At 38.3% G+C, this 12452-nt stretch overlaps 1 protein-coding gene across 2 annotated transcripts in view; it reads right to left on the bottom strand.

The window, feature by feature from the left end:
- RBMS2 (RNA binding motif single stranded interacting protein 2) overlaps positions 1 to 10868 on the bottom strand; it is a 45335-nt gene extending 34467 nt beyond the window's left edge. Inside the window, exons 1-4 of one of the 2 annotated variants that reach the window (XM_019669016.1) lie at positions 10659 to 10868; positions 10488 to 10538; positions 10309 to 10374; positions 9273 to 9359 (exon numbers count right to left, since the gene is read on the bottom strand). In XM_019669016.1, coding sequence (XP_019524561.1) covers positions 9273 to 9338 — 66 coding nt within the window. In that variant the 5' untranslated portion in view covers positions 9339 to 9359; positions 10309 to 10374; positions 10488 to 10538; positions 10659 to 10868. The remainder of the gene's footprint in view (positions 1 to 9272; positions 9360 to 10308; positions 10375 to 10487; positions 10539 to 10658) is intronic. The other variant, XM_019669017.1, reaches the window with a different exon arrangement.
- Positions 10869 to 12452: the final 1584 nt, after the last annotated feature.

Raw genomic sequence — 12452 nt, 5'->3', positions numbered from 1 at the left:
CTGCAGCCTACGCCGTAGCCAGCGACTCACAGCACCCCAGCTCCAGGTTAAGCTGTTGTTCAGCATCTTAGCTGTAGAGGGCAGTGTCACTGGCCTTCATATGTGGGATCCGAACCGGGGCCCTCTGGCATCCCAAGCCAGTTCTTAACCAACGTGCCACTCAGCCGGCCCAGTCCTATGTCTTTAAGATGAACATTCACATACCTTATGACTCAGCAATCCCACTCCTAGAAAAAAACCCAAGAAGAATTCTTACACAAAGGTACCGTATATGTGAGAATGTTCAGAGCATCAATATTAGGAATAGTGAAAACAAACAAACAAGCCTAGAAACAATCCAGGCAGGAGCATGGATAAATTAATTATGGTATATTCACAAAATGAAATATTATATGGCATTGAAAAATGAATAAACCATAGATATATAAAACATGAATGAATCATGAAAATGTAATATTGGGGGGTGGGGAACCCAGAAGACTATGTATTGCAAAAAGGCAATATGGTAGTGGTTGACAGGACAGATTAGGAGCCAGACTATTTGGATTCAAATCTCTGCTAGGCCATTCACTAGCAATGTGATTATCAACTCTCTGTACCTCATTTGTTTCTCCCCTGTAAAATTTCACATCTGATAATATTAAGTATAATAATTAGTTCTATAATATTAGGACAATATAAACAAGCAAATTAAGGATGGTTTTAAACTATATTCTTTAAAAAGCAATAAAGTGGGGTGGCCGGTTAGATCAGGTGGTTAGAGCACAGGCTCATAACACCAAGGTTGCCAGTTTGATTCCCACATGGGCCAAGGAGCTGTGCCCTCCACAGATGCTTGACTTGGAGCTGATGGGTGCTGTAAAAACACACTGTTACCCAATAAAATTTCTTTAAAAAAATAATAAAAGATAAAATAAAAAGCAATAGAGTGATAAATATAAAATTTAAGAGAGTGGTTACTTCTAGAGAGGAGGTAGGCGATGGGATGGGGAGAAACTCATAAATACATGCAATTTATAGAAAATGATTCTTGTTCTTGAGTTGGAAGATGGGTTTACAGGTCTTCCTCTTAATGTTATGCTTTATAAGTACATGTAATCTTTTGTATTATCAAATAATATATTAAAGATAAGAAAAATAAAAAGGGGGGGGGCCGGTCGAGTGGCTCGTTGGTTAAGAGTTGGCTTGGGAGTGCGAACTCTGAGAAGCAGGGCCGCCAGTTCGGATCCCACATGGGCCAGTGACGCTGCATCCTCTACAGCTAAGATGGTGCACAACAGCTCGACCTGGAGCTGGGCTGTCGTGAGTCACCAGTGATGGCGTAGGCTGCAGCAGGACTGCAGTGGGCTGCCGTAAGCTACCATGAGTGGCCGGCAGCCAGCGTGAGGGGCCAGCAGCTGGTGTGAGTAGCTGTGAGCTGCCGTGAGCAGCCGTCCAATGGCCGGCGACTGATCTGCCTCCCTGGGAAGAGTGTAATGATCATAATACCAACACAGGCCAGTGAAGGAACGTCCTCCACAACTAGACTGAAGAACAAAAGGACAGCAACTTGTCTGTTCCTCTTCCCCAATTCCCCATGCTGTTCCTCTCCCAATTCCCCAATAAAAAAAAATCTTAAAAAAAAAAAAAGAAAAAATAATGAAAGGAAATAAACTGGAGACACCATTTATATACACTCTTGAATAAACAAATCTTTCAAGATATTTTACTGTAACGAGAAGAAAAATGAGGCGGCAGCAGGAAGAAGTGATATCAAGAAAAAGGGTTTTTTTTTTTATAAAAGAGATAACATTTCTTTTTACATGTTGACATATGATTACAAATATAAATATTACTGATCCTCAAAGTAATCCAGTAAAGCATATCAGTACTTTAAGATGAAGAACTCAAGGTCAGAGAGCCTAAGAAACTTGGAAGTAGGTCACGCAGCTAATAAGTGACAAAGGCACATTTAAATTCAGATCTCTCTAACTTCATATCTCATAATAGGTGCAAAACACAATGCTGTCTTCTTTTGCTTAACCTTAATTTAATATGTAACATTAGCTGAATTACATTTATTAGGATATATTTTGAAAGAATCTACTAAATAGGCTTAAGATGCTATATCAGGTGTTTTGGAGACCAATAAATTGAATAACCTTTGCAGAGTTTACACTCCAGCAATGAAATAAGACAGTCACCTCAATGATTCTTATACAATGCAAAATTATATATACCATATATGAACTATAATATATTATGGAGGCTCAGAAAAAAAGGTCCCCTTTGGGGCTGCAAGGTGGAGGGATTTGGAGAAGCTTTATAGAAGAGGTAACATTCCAGCTGAACTTAAAGGGTAGGGATTTTGAAAGACAGTTTTGACTGAGCTCTTAAAGGGCCACTATCATGCCTTAGCCCCAAGGCCTAGCATGCAGGAACTGTTTTATGAATGTAGGATGAGTGAACAAATGAACAGAAGGCCATTCCAAAAAGAAGTGACAACAACAACAAAAAAGGATCAGAGACTGAATACAGAAGGCACAACAATAAGAGGATCAGAGAGTGGGAGGGATAGGGATATGAACACATCTATATCTGGAGAACAAGTATTAAGTATCTTATCATGATTCCTTTTACATTTTGGCTCCCATATCTCCTATCTTTAAGAAAATTCTGTCAACACCACCCCCATCCTCTTCCAGCCTTTACCTCATTCCTCTGCTCCCCATCTTTTTAAAATAACTATTTTATTGAGATATAATTTACATACCATGTGATTAACACCTTTAAAGTATAAATTCAAAGATATTTAGATCACAGAATTATGCAACCATTACCACAATCAATTTTCGAACATTTTCATTACCCCAAAAGGAAACCCAATACCCATTACTAGTCATTCCCCATTTTCCCCCAACCATCCTCCTTTCCCCAGCCCTAGGCAACCGCTAATCTGCTTGGGTTCTGCACTCCTTCTTAATCAAAGTTCTTAAAAGATTAGTCTATATGCACCACCTATACTTCCTTACCTTGTTTCACTCACCAACTCACTCCAACCTTGCTTTTGCTTCCCACTCTGAGAAATTGCTTGACAAAATCACCAACCACCTCTACACGGACAAAAATCAATGACTATTCTTCAGTCTTCATTTTCCAAAATAAAACTATGGTTTGCACATGTGCACTTTGATTCCAACTGACCTCTTATTCTAATTTATATTTTCTCTTGTCCTGTTTCTTGTCTATATTTTTCTGTTTCACAGCATATTTTCTTATGGAATGAGAAATATAAACCAACAATCAAAGGGCATTTCTAGAGAACTACAGGTAACACAACTGGCTATAGCAGAGTGAATGTAATAGAATCATGACGGGTGGTAAAGATTACGACAGACTTTAACAAACATGATCAATCCCGGAGGGAATGTGGAAGGAGTTGGGATTATGGGAGGAGTTCTTGCACTCTCTGTCTTGGAAAAAACCCTACAGGAAGAACTCTGCTTAAAATGAAGCTCTATGGTTCTAACTGCCCCTCTCCTTAACTTATTTCCTTTTCTTCTCTATAAGTACCTCTCCATCTTGGCACACAGGGCCGTGTGGCTTGCCATGTCTGCATGTACTGGATTACAACCCTTTCTCCCCCACCCCACTTCCCAATAAGTCCTTTTTGGTGATGAACACCTAGCTGCTACTGTTTTTTTTCTCTCGACAGCATAGGTAGGAAAGATAGAAAAGGCTGGGTAAACAGTGGGTATTGGGCTAGGGATTTAACTTTGTTTAGCATATAATATATAGTCATTAAAGATTTTTATACAAGCAATGCTCAGCACTGGAATGTTGGAAGGTTGTTCTGGCAGCAAGTATAAAATTACCTGGGGCAAGGGATAGTGGTGGAGAAATAGGAGTCAAGGAGATGGTGTGGATGTTTATTATCAAAGTAAAGATAATCTGTATTGAGAGCATAAATTAGTGTAGAAGTTTTAAAAAAGAAAAGGAGGGATTAATGGAAAGATGTTACATTAAACTTTAACCGAGTTCATTTTATTACTAATAACAGAGCTAGTAGCTGCCCCTAGTCAAGAGATGTTAGTCGTGCAAATAACACCAAGGTTGCCAGTTCGCTCCCCGCATGGGCCACTGTGAGCTGCGCCCTTCTTAAAGAGTCAACTATGCCATCGTAGTTTGAAAGCAATGTGTAAACAATGACCATGGCTGTTCCCCAATAAAACTTATAAAAAGAAAGAGAGAGAGATGTTAGACCTTAAAGTTCTTAGTCCTCAATTCTACTAAATTGAATTTGATGGAAACTAGATGAAAATGTAGTAAACACAAAAAGGTTCTCTCTCCCTATTAGAAGTATATTAAAGTATTGCTTCCCACTTTCTTCTCTCCTGAGTAAATACTTCTGAAAATTTCAGGTAACTGAAGCTTCTAAAAGAGTGAAAATCTGGCAAAAGCCACCAGTCAGTTTTACTCTCATCATTGTCTCCCACCCTCCCTTGGTCTTCAATACGTTAAGATCCAGAGAAAACAAAAATTCATTCAAAGTAGGCTGGGGAAGGCAAAGTATCCCACGTTAAACTGCAGTCCCATTTTTTTTTTCCAAAGGAAATGGTTGTTGATACTCTGAGGAGTTAAATTATAATAACACATGCCAGGAAGATGATGTAAGCGAAGGCGTGGTTAGGCCCTTTACAAGTCTGAAATTCCTTTAGTTCCAAACATTTCCTCTTTCAATCTCACCTATATTCAAATCTCTCTAAGGGAACTCTGAAACATCAAAGAAACAATGTTGAGACCTTAGAACACTGATCTTTTTACTTCAGTCTTTTTTAATGAACCAAGAATAATTGAAGGCTATTAAAATATTTTTTAAATGTACATTATTTTGCAGAACCTCTCTTTGAAATCCACATTTTCCCCCCTTCTGTGACTATTTTAATTTCAATAATAGGAATGGATATTCAACCCTACATCCTGAGAAAGAATCTGCCTTTATTAGGCATTATACATTTGTTGATTGATTCCTATATTTACCACAGCCAAAAAAGAACATGAAAACTATACTTGCCATGGGATCCTCAGGAAACAACTTCCCTGATCAGTGAAATATACAAATATGTTTCAAAATAAAGCAATCCTACTTTTTAAAATCAAGTAAATAAAATTAATACACTTTCAAATAAGCAAGTAACAACAGTGGTATACAAATAGCTTTTCAAACTGAGTTCAATAGCAATTATTTTTATTCTACAAACTAGAAGTAATAACTACAGTAAATTATAACATAAAAATTCTTAATGTAGCAGATCTCTACAGATCTATTATTTTTAGATTTCTATATAACATAATGATGGACAATAAAAGCAGATTTTAAAAATTTTTAACTTTATTGAAGTAACATTGGTTAATTTCATAAATTTAAGGTGTACAACATTATCATTCGATACCTGTATATTCTATTGTATGCTCACCACCAAGTCTAGTTTCTTTCTGTTACTATATGTTTGACCCCCTTTACCCAGTCTGCCCTTCCCCTACCCGCCTTCCCCTCTGGTAACCACCATTCTGTTGTCAGTATCTTTGAAATTTGGGGGGTTTTTGTTGTTCATTTGTTACTTTTTTGCATCATATTCCACATATGAGTAAAATCATACAGTTTTGGTCCTTACTTATTCCACTTAGCATAATATTCTCAAGAGCCATCCAAGTTGTTGCAAATGGCAATCTTTCATCTTTCTTATGGCTGAATGGTATCCCATTGTGTATATATACCACATCTTGTTTATCCATTCATCCGTCAGACACTTAGGTTATTTCCACATCTTGGCTATTGTAAATAATGCTGCAATGAACATAGGGGTACATGTATCATTTCTAATTAGTGTTTTCATATTCTTCAGATCAGATAAATACCCAGAAGAACTGTTAGATCATTTGGTAATTTATTCTGAAATTTTTAAGGAAACTCCACATTGTTTTTCACAGTAGCTGCACCAATTTACAATCCCACCAACAGGCACAAGGGTTCCCTTTTCTCCACATCCTCACCAACACATATTGTTTTTTCTCTTTTTGATAACAGGCACTCTAATAGGTGTGAGATGATATCTCATTGTGGTTTTGATTTGCATTTCCCTAATAATTAATGGTGTTGAACATTTTTCAGATACCTGTTGACCATCTGTATGTCTTCCTTAGAAAAATGTATATTCGAATCCTCTGCCTGTTTTGTTTTGTTTTTTTTAAAGATTTTATTGGAGAATCGGGGGAAGGGGAACAGACAAGTAGCTGTTGTTTTGTTCTTCAGTCTAGTTGTGGAGGCTGTCGCTTCACTGGCCCAAGCTGGCACCATCATTGCGCTCTTCCTGGGCGAGGCAGATCAGTCGCCAGCTTCTGGATGGCCGCTCATGCTGGCTGCCAGCTACACATGGTAGCTTATAGCAGCCCACTGCAGCAGGAGACTGCACCCCACGCTGTCGCCAGTGACCCACGGCTGCCCAGCTCCAGGTCGAGCTGTTGTTCAGCATCTTAGCTGTAGAGGGCAGTGTCACTGGCCCTCATATGTGGGATCCGAACCAGGGTCTTCTGGCGTCCCAAGCCAGTTCTTAACCAATGTGCCACTTGGCCGGCCCCTCTGCCTGTTTTTCAATCAGATAGTTTTGTTGTCATTGTTCAGTTATATGAGTTCTTTATATATTTTGGATATTAACCCCTTATTGGAAGCATCATTTGCAAATGCCTTCTCTCATTTGGTTGGTTGCCCTTTTGTTTTCTTGATGGTTTCCACTACTGTGGAGAAGCTTTTTAGTAGCCCCATTTGTTTATTGCCTTTGGAGTCAAATTCACAAAAACATCACTGTGACCAGTGTCCAGAGCTTAGTGCCTATGTTTTCTTCTATGTATTTTACTGTTTCAGGTCTTACATCCAAGTCTTTGATCCATTTGGAGTCAATTTTTGTGTGTGGTATAAGACAGTGATCTAGTTTTACTCTTTTGCATGTGGTTGTCCAGTTTTCCCAACACCATTTATTGAAGAGACTTTCTTTTCTCAATTGTATATTCTTGGCTCCTTTATCGCAAATTAATTGCCCATATATGTGTGGGTTTATTTCTGGGCTCTCAATTCTATTCCATTGCTCTGTATGTCTGTTTTTCTTTAAAGCAGATATTTATAATTTGTACTTTTTCAGAAGTTTAGAGTTTGATTGTTCTTTATTTCAGTTTTTTAAACGTATTAGACAGGTCCAAAAACTTTATTACATAGGCTTGTTCTACTTGAGAAACTAAGTTCTTAATAGAAATGGCAAATAAGCCAATGTCAAAATTAAAATTTCACCTTGTCATAGACAAATGTCTGGTAGGATACAGACACCAAACTGCTAACAGTTATTTTCCTGAGGGGTGAGATATGGATAATGAACATCAAGACATGAAGGGAAGACTTGACTTTTAATTTTACGTACCTCTTTATGCGTTTTTTTTTAATGGGCATGTCTTATATTTACTACTAAAAACTAATAAAAGTTATTTTTTAAACTTAACCTTGGGTATAAAAACACACAAATTACATAAGCAAATCAATCCAACATACTCCCCCCCCCAGAGAAATGAACACATAAAGCCCTACATATCAACACAAAAACAAAAAGTAATGTAGTAATGCTTTAAATACACCCAATATGCACAAACCTATCTATACACACAAGGAATCATATATATATAGCCACAAAGTGATGTCATCGTAACATTGATCTGTAAGAACCCAAAGAGTTCTTGACAAATACATTAGTAAATATGTGTCTATCCCTCCCACAATGTTTCCTGAATTTTCTCAAACCTTACACGGTATCAGGAAGAGATATAAGATTTGAATCCAAATCCATAATCATACCTCCTGTCCCTATACTATCCTAGATTTAGAAGGTGGTTAAATGTTTTTTATACTATAAGTGGGAAAGGGAGTAGAGAGCTAAGAAAAGAGAAGATTTTAGATAGCATTATATACATGAAACCCCTAATAGGAAAAAAACTAATTTCTGTAATTAATTTTACTTTATTTTAATGGGTCTGGGTAACCTGAAAGACTTGGAGAGAAAAAATTAAGAAGGAAACTTTCATACAGTACTATATAAGATTTGAAAAGAATAAAGACAGGTTAAATATCCCTCTATCAACATCATATGTCCATATATGTGTGTATATATTATATATACTATGGATAACCAACAAACACAGATGGGACCATATTTCTTAAGGATATAAACAGAATGAATAACATAAACTAGTACCCATAAACTAAGTGTTTGGGTCTAAACATTTACCTACTGTCTTGATCAGATACTTTGTTTAAATCTACCTGTGTCTCTTTAGCTATGGAGAAAGCCACAGGAATCCTTCCAACCCTCTAACACTCCATCAGATGATAAAAAGATCCCTACATGTCTATGGTACCTTTTTCTTCTACGAACAGCTACAACACCGAGAGAGGGTAAAGGGTATTTCTGTTACAGGATGAAGTTCCTCCTAATCAGTACTGTGTGCCCTGAAATTCCAAGAAACTGCCAAGGATATTCCCTGGCAAATGTGGGCATGATTGTCCACCTCTCCTCCAGACTGCTCATGTGCTCAAGCATAGCACAACTCGGGCAGCCTCAAGTTAAGACTCCAAAGATCCCCTGCTGATCCTGATTATCTCCAGTTTTCCAAGCACCAGCGCAGCAGCAAAACCCAAAGAATCACAGAGCTTCTGCCCAAGGTGTGTCTTCTCTTAAGACTCCCTTTAGGCTGGGTGTGGTAGGGTCTCTATCTAGTGTAGAACAGTACACCCAGTTCCTGATGAAGCTGTTGTGATTTCACTGACTGTATTTCTGCTACCTGATAATGCTAGTGGAATGGGAAGGAAGGAAAATGGGGTGGAGGGGTATGGAAACAGTTAATAAAAAAGATTAGGGGGTAGGCTGGGGGCCAGGTTCTGAGATGTCATATTATCCCTGTGGAGATTGGGTACATCAGCAGGAAGTCAAACTAACTTCTTTTCACAAAGATACAAACTTGCAAGCTTGATTTGTTTGTATTTCCCCTGCTTTCTCAGGTCTCACATACAAAGACTGTAAATTCCTGGAACTTCAGAACCAGGTGAGAAAAGATGCCGAAAGTGGTTGAAAAGAAAGAGGTGCTGAGATGAGAGAGGAATCCCTTTCCTGTCTTAAGGAGAATGTTAAAGCCAAGGGCACTCCGGAGCCCCAGAAAAGGAAGTAGCTGAATTCCAAAAAAGCACTTTCCCCTACCTTCTTGTTGTTCTTGTTATAGCCAAAAGTCGAAATCCCAGGTCTGGAAGCCACTGATAGCAGCATTTTCTCTTTAATGATTGGGAGCTGAGAGAAAGAAGAGGGAGAGGGACAGGGAGGGGGAAGAGAGAGGGAGAGAGAGGGGGAGGGAGAGAGGGAGAGGGAAAGAAAGAGGGAGAAAGAGAGAGGGAGAGAGGGAGGGAGGGAGGGAAAGGGAGGGAGGAAGAGGGAAGGAGAAGGGAGGGGGAGGAGAAAGGAGGAGAAAAGGAGCAAGAGGGAGGGAGATGGGGGGGTAAAGAATGAGCTAGGGCTGCTTGTTGACGTCACTGAGAGAAGTTAACCCAGAGTCTGAATGAGGCACTTCCACTGGGTCCTAATGCCCAAGATGTTATTTTTTTTTAAAGTTTTTACAGGCTTAGTAGTTAAAGCAAAAAGAAAAGTTCTTAGGTCTATCTTTTTCAACTCCATCCCCTTTCCTCAGAAAAAGTTCTGATCCTTGTGGAAAGACAATAAGGATTTATTTCCCTTAGATGTCAACTAGAAGAAGATTTCAACTTTGATTTTACAGGGGCCACTGAGACATTGCCTTGGAGAACAGTGAAGAAAATCATATTGAGAAAGAATATGTAATATGAGCTCCCCCACTTTATATTTACAGTGATCTTAATACATAAAGAAAGAACACAGACGAGCTCACCGAAGAACAGAGACAAACAAAACAGTATGGGAAATAACTAGTGTCAGCTCTGTGGACAGTTCTGTTCCTCTTGGGTCACACTGATGGGCTAATGTTTTTCACTCCTATTCAGATTTCCCCAGGTATGACTTCATACTTAGGAAGGAATTATCAAACAGGACTATGTCATGAAACTTCGTGCCTAGTAGTTTCTTTCCACCCCTGCCCCCCGCCCCCAGCTTTTTTTGAGTCAAAATTGCCTACTGGTTTCTTCAATTATAAGCTATCTTATTTGACTCTTGATCTCACTGTTTCCTGGTCTTCAAGTTCCATGAATCTGAAACAATTAGAGGTACTCACCAAACCTGGAATTGATGCCCAAACTGAAGTTCAGAGTTGAGATGTTTGCTTCAGGTTGTCTCTGGGCTTTAGAAAAAAATTACTGTTTAATAAGTAATATGTCTCACAAAGAAGAAAACTGCCAAATTCTTAGAAAACAAGAACATAAGACAAGAACCTAACACAGTTATAACACTCACCTCTGTTTCAGAGGAATGTCTTGTAGAAGTAACCTTAACAAGAAAAGACACCTGGGGAGAAAAAAAGAAAGAAAGAAAAGAAACCTGTAGGAAACCAAAAATTTAAGAATGATACCGTCACTCATACCAATCCAAATGGAAAAGGGATGTAGAATGAAAGCCTTCAAATACCTTCTTCAGGCCACCTTGCTGCCATCACGGATAGTCTCTGAAGACATAAATGAATCCTGTCTGCTTTGCCACAACTAACATTAAGCCCAAACCCTCCCTTAAATGAAGTCCCAGTTTCTATTCTAGCTTTTCTGTCACTTTTTTGCTATGATAATAGGACAGACAGTACCAACATTCTGCAGAGTAAATACATACATACCACACCCCCAATCTCTAACTTTCATTTCCAATAGGACAGGAAGTGCCTGCTCAGCTCAAGGGACACAGGAAGGGTGGGAACAGCCTCAATGTGGGAATTGCAACAGAGATTGAAAGCACAGCAGCCAACAGTAAATAAATTAATGATGGCATCTCTCAGTGATACCATATTTTGTTAAAGTCCCTTTTCTGCCCTCAGACATTCTCATCCATTATATACCAAGTTATCCTTGCCATTTAGGCCCTTAGTCGATGTGGCACAAAAACCTTAATCTTTAAGGCCTGATTTATAATAGCAGTCAATCTAATTTAATTTTTTTAAAATTCTAATATTCTCAATGCGTTGTGTTCTCTTACAACCTTCCTTAATGCTCATTGATATCCTAGAATTTAAAATAGTTAAAACCATGAGTTATAGAGAAAAGTAGACATGAGTTCAAATCCTGACACCACTGTTAGTCACCATTTATGTCACTTTAGGCCAAGTTACTTAACATCTCTGATTCACTCATTTGCAAAATGGAGATAATCCCTGCTGTATTAGCCTTGGGAATCAAATCTAAGTCTTGTTCAGTCCTGTCATTCGCAAGCTGTGTCACTGCGAAAATTACCTCATGTTTCTGAACCTTACTTTTCTCATCTGTAAAACAGAGTAAATAAACAGTATCGACTTCCTAAATTTTACTGAAATGGAATAAGGCAATGTATATAAAGCCCTTAGGAAGGTGCCTGGCACTTAGTAAACACTCAGTAGATGTTAGCTCCATTACGATTAATTACTGTCTCCCAGTGTGTATCCCTCTGGGTAATCTATAACCCACATTTCATGATCTGAAGTGAACATGTCCGAAAACTAGTACCTTAGTTACATTCAAAAGATTATACTAGGACTAAGCAGGCTAAACTTTATAACTGGAAATACTGAATAAGAAGTTTCAAAAATCACCCAATCCAATTTCTTCTTTCTTTACCTTCCAAACAATGTGATTATTTGAAAATTCTTTTCATAACTTTCACTCTCCTGGAAATTGGTAGACCATCTATCATCTCTAGAAAAAAGGGAAACAAAATAATACAGAACCAAAGTACACTAGATATAAGGCACCCCAGCACCCATTTCTCTAGGGTCCTACTACTCTAAGAAATTGAAATAGATGAAGGGGAAAAAAAATGTAGGATTTTCATGTATCCTAAGATTTAATGCCATTCCTATACTCAAAAAAGTAGGCTGTATCAGGTAAAAGGGAGATAAAGGATCTTATGAAATAAATTCTGTTTTACATGAACTAATGCAAAAACCTATGGTTTTGTAGGGCCACAGAAGTAAAATGATCCAGATTTGTGAACTGATGCCAAAAGTTAATTGTGTCAAAGAGCACCAAGACTGGAAACTACATCCTTTATTCTGGTAAGTATGTTTTAAAAGGAGGTTATGAAATTTTGTGGAAGTGATAGAGAAGGCAATGGAGTTCTGCGGTTAGATTCAGGAAGTATATGAGAGGAGGGAGAATCCTCTTTTTTCCACTGTGTTCACTTTTCTGCCTCCATCTGCTTTGCCCATTATAGTTGCCCACATTTGTCTAGACTTAGGCCTCT

This window comes from Hipposideros armiger, unplaced genomic scaffold (genome assembly GCF_001890085.2).
Source record: "Hipposideros armiger isolate ML-2016 unplaced genomic scaffold, ASM189008v1 scaffold_548, whole genome shotgun sequence".
Classification (NCBI taxonomy): domain Eukaryota; kingdom Metazoa; phylum Chordata; class Mammalia; order Chiroptera; family Hipposideridae; genus Hipposideros; species Hipposideros armiger.
Note: the sequence above shows the minus strand (reverse complement) of the source record. Positions and strands in the feature narration are given on the sequence as shown.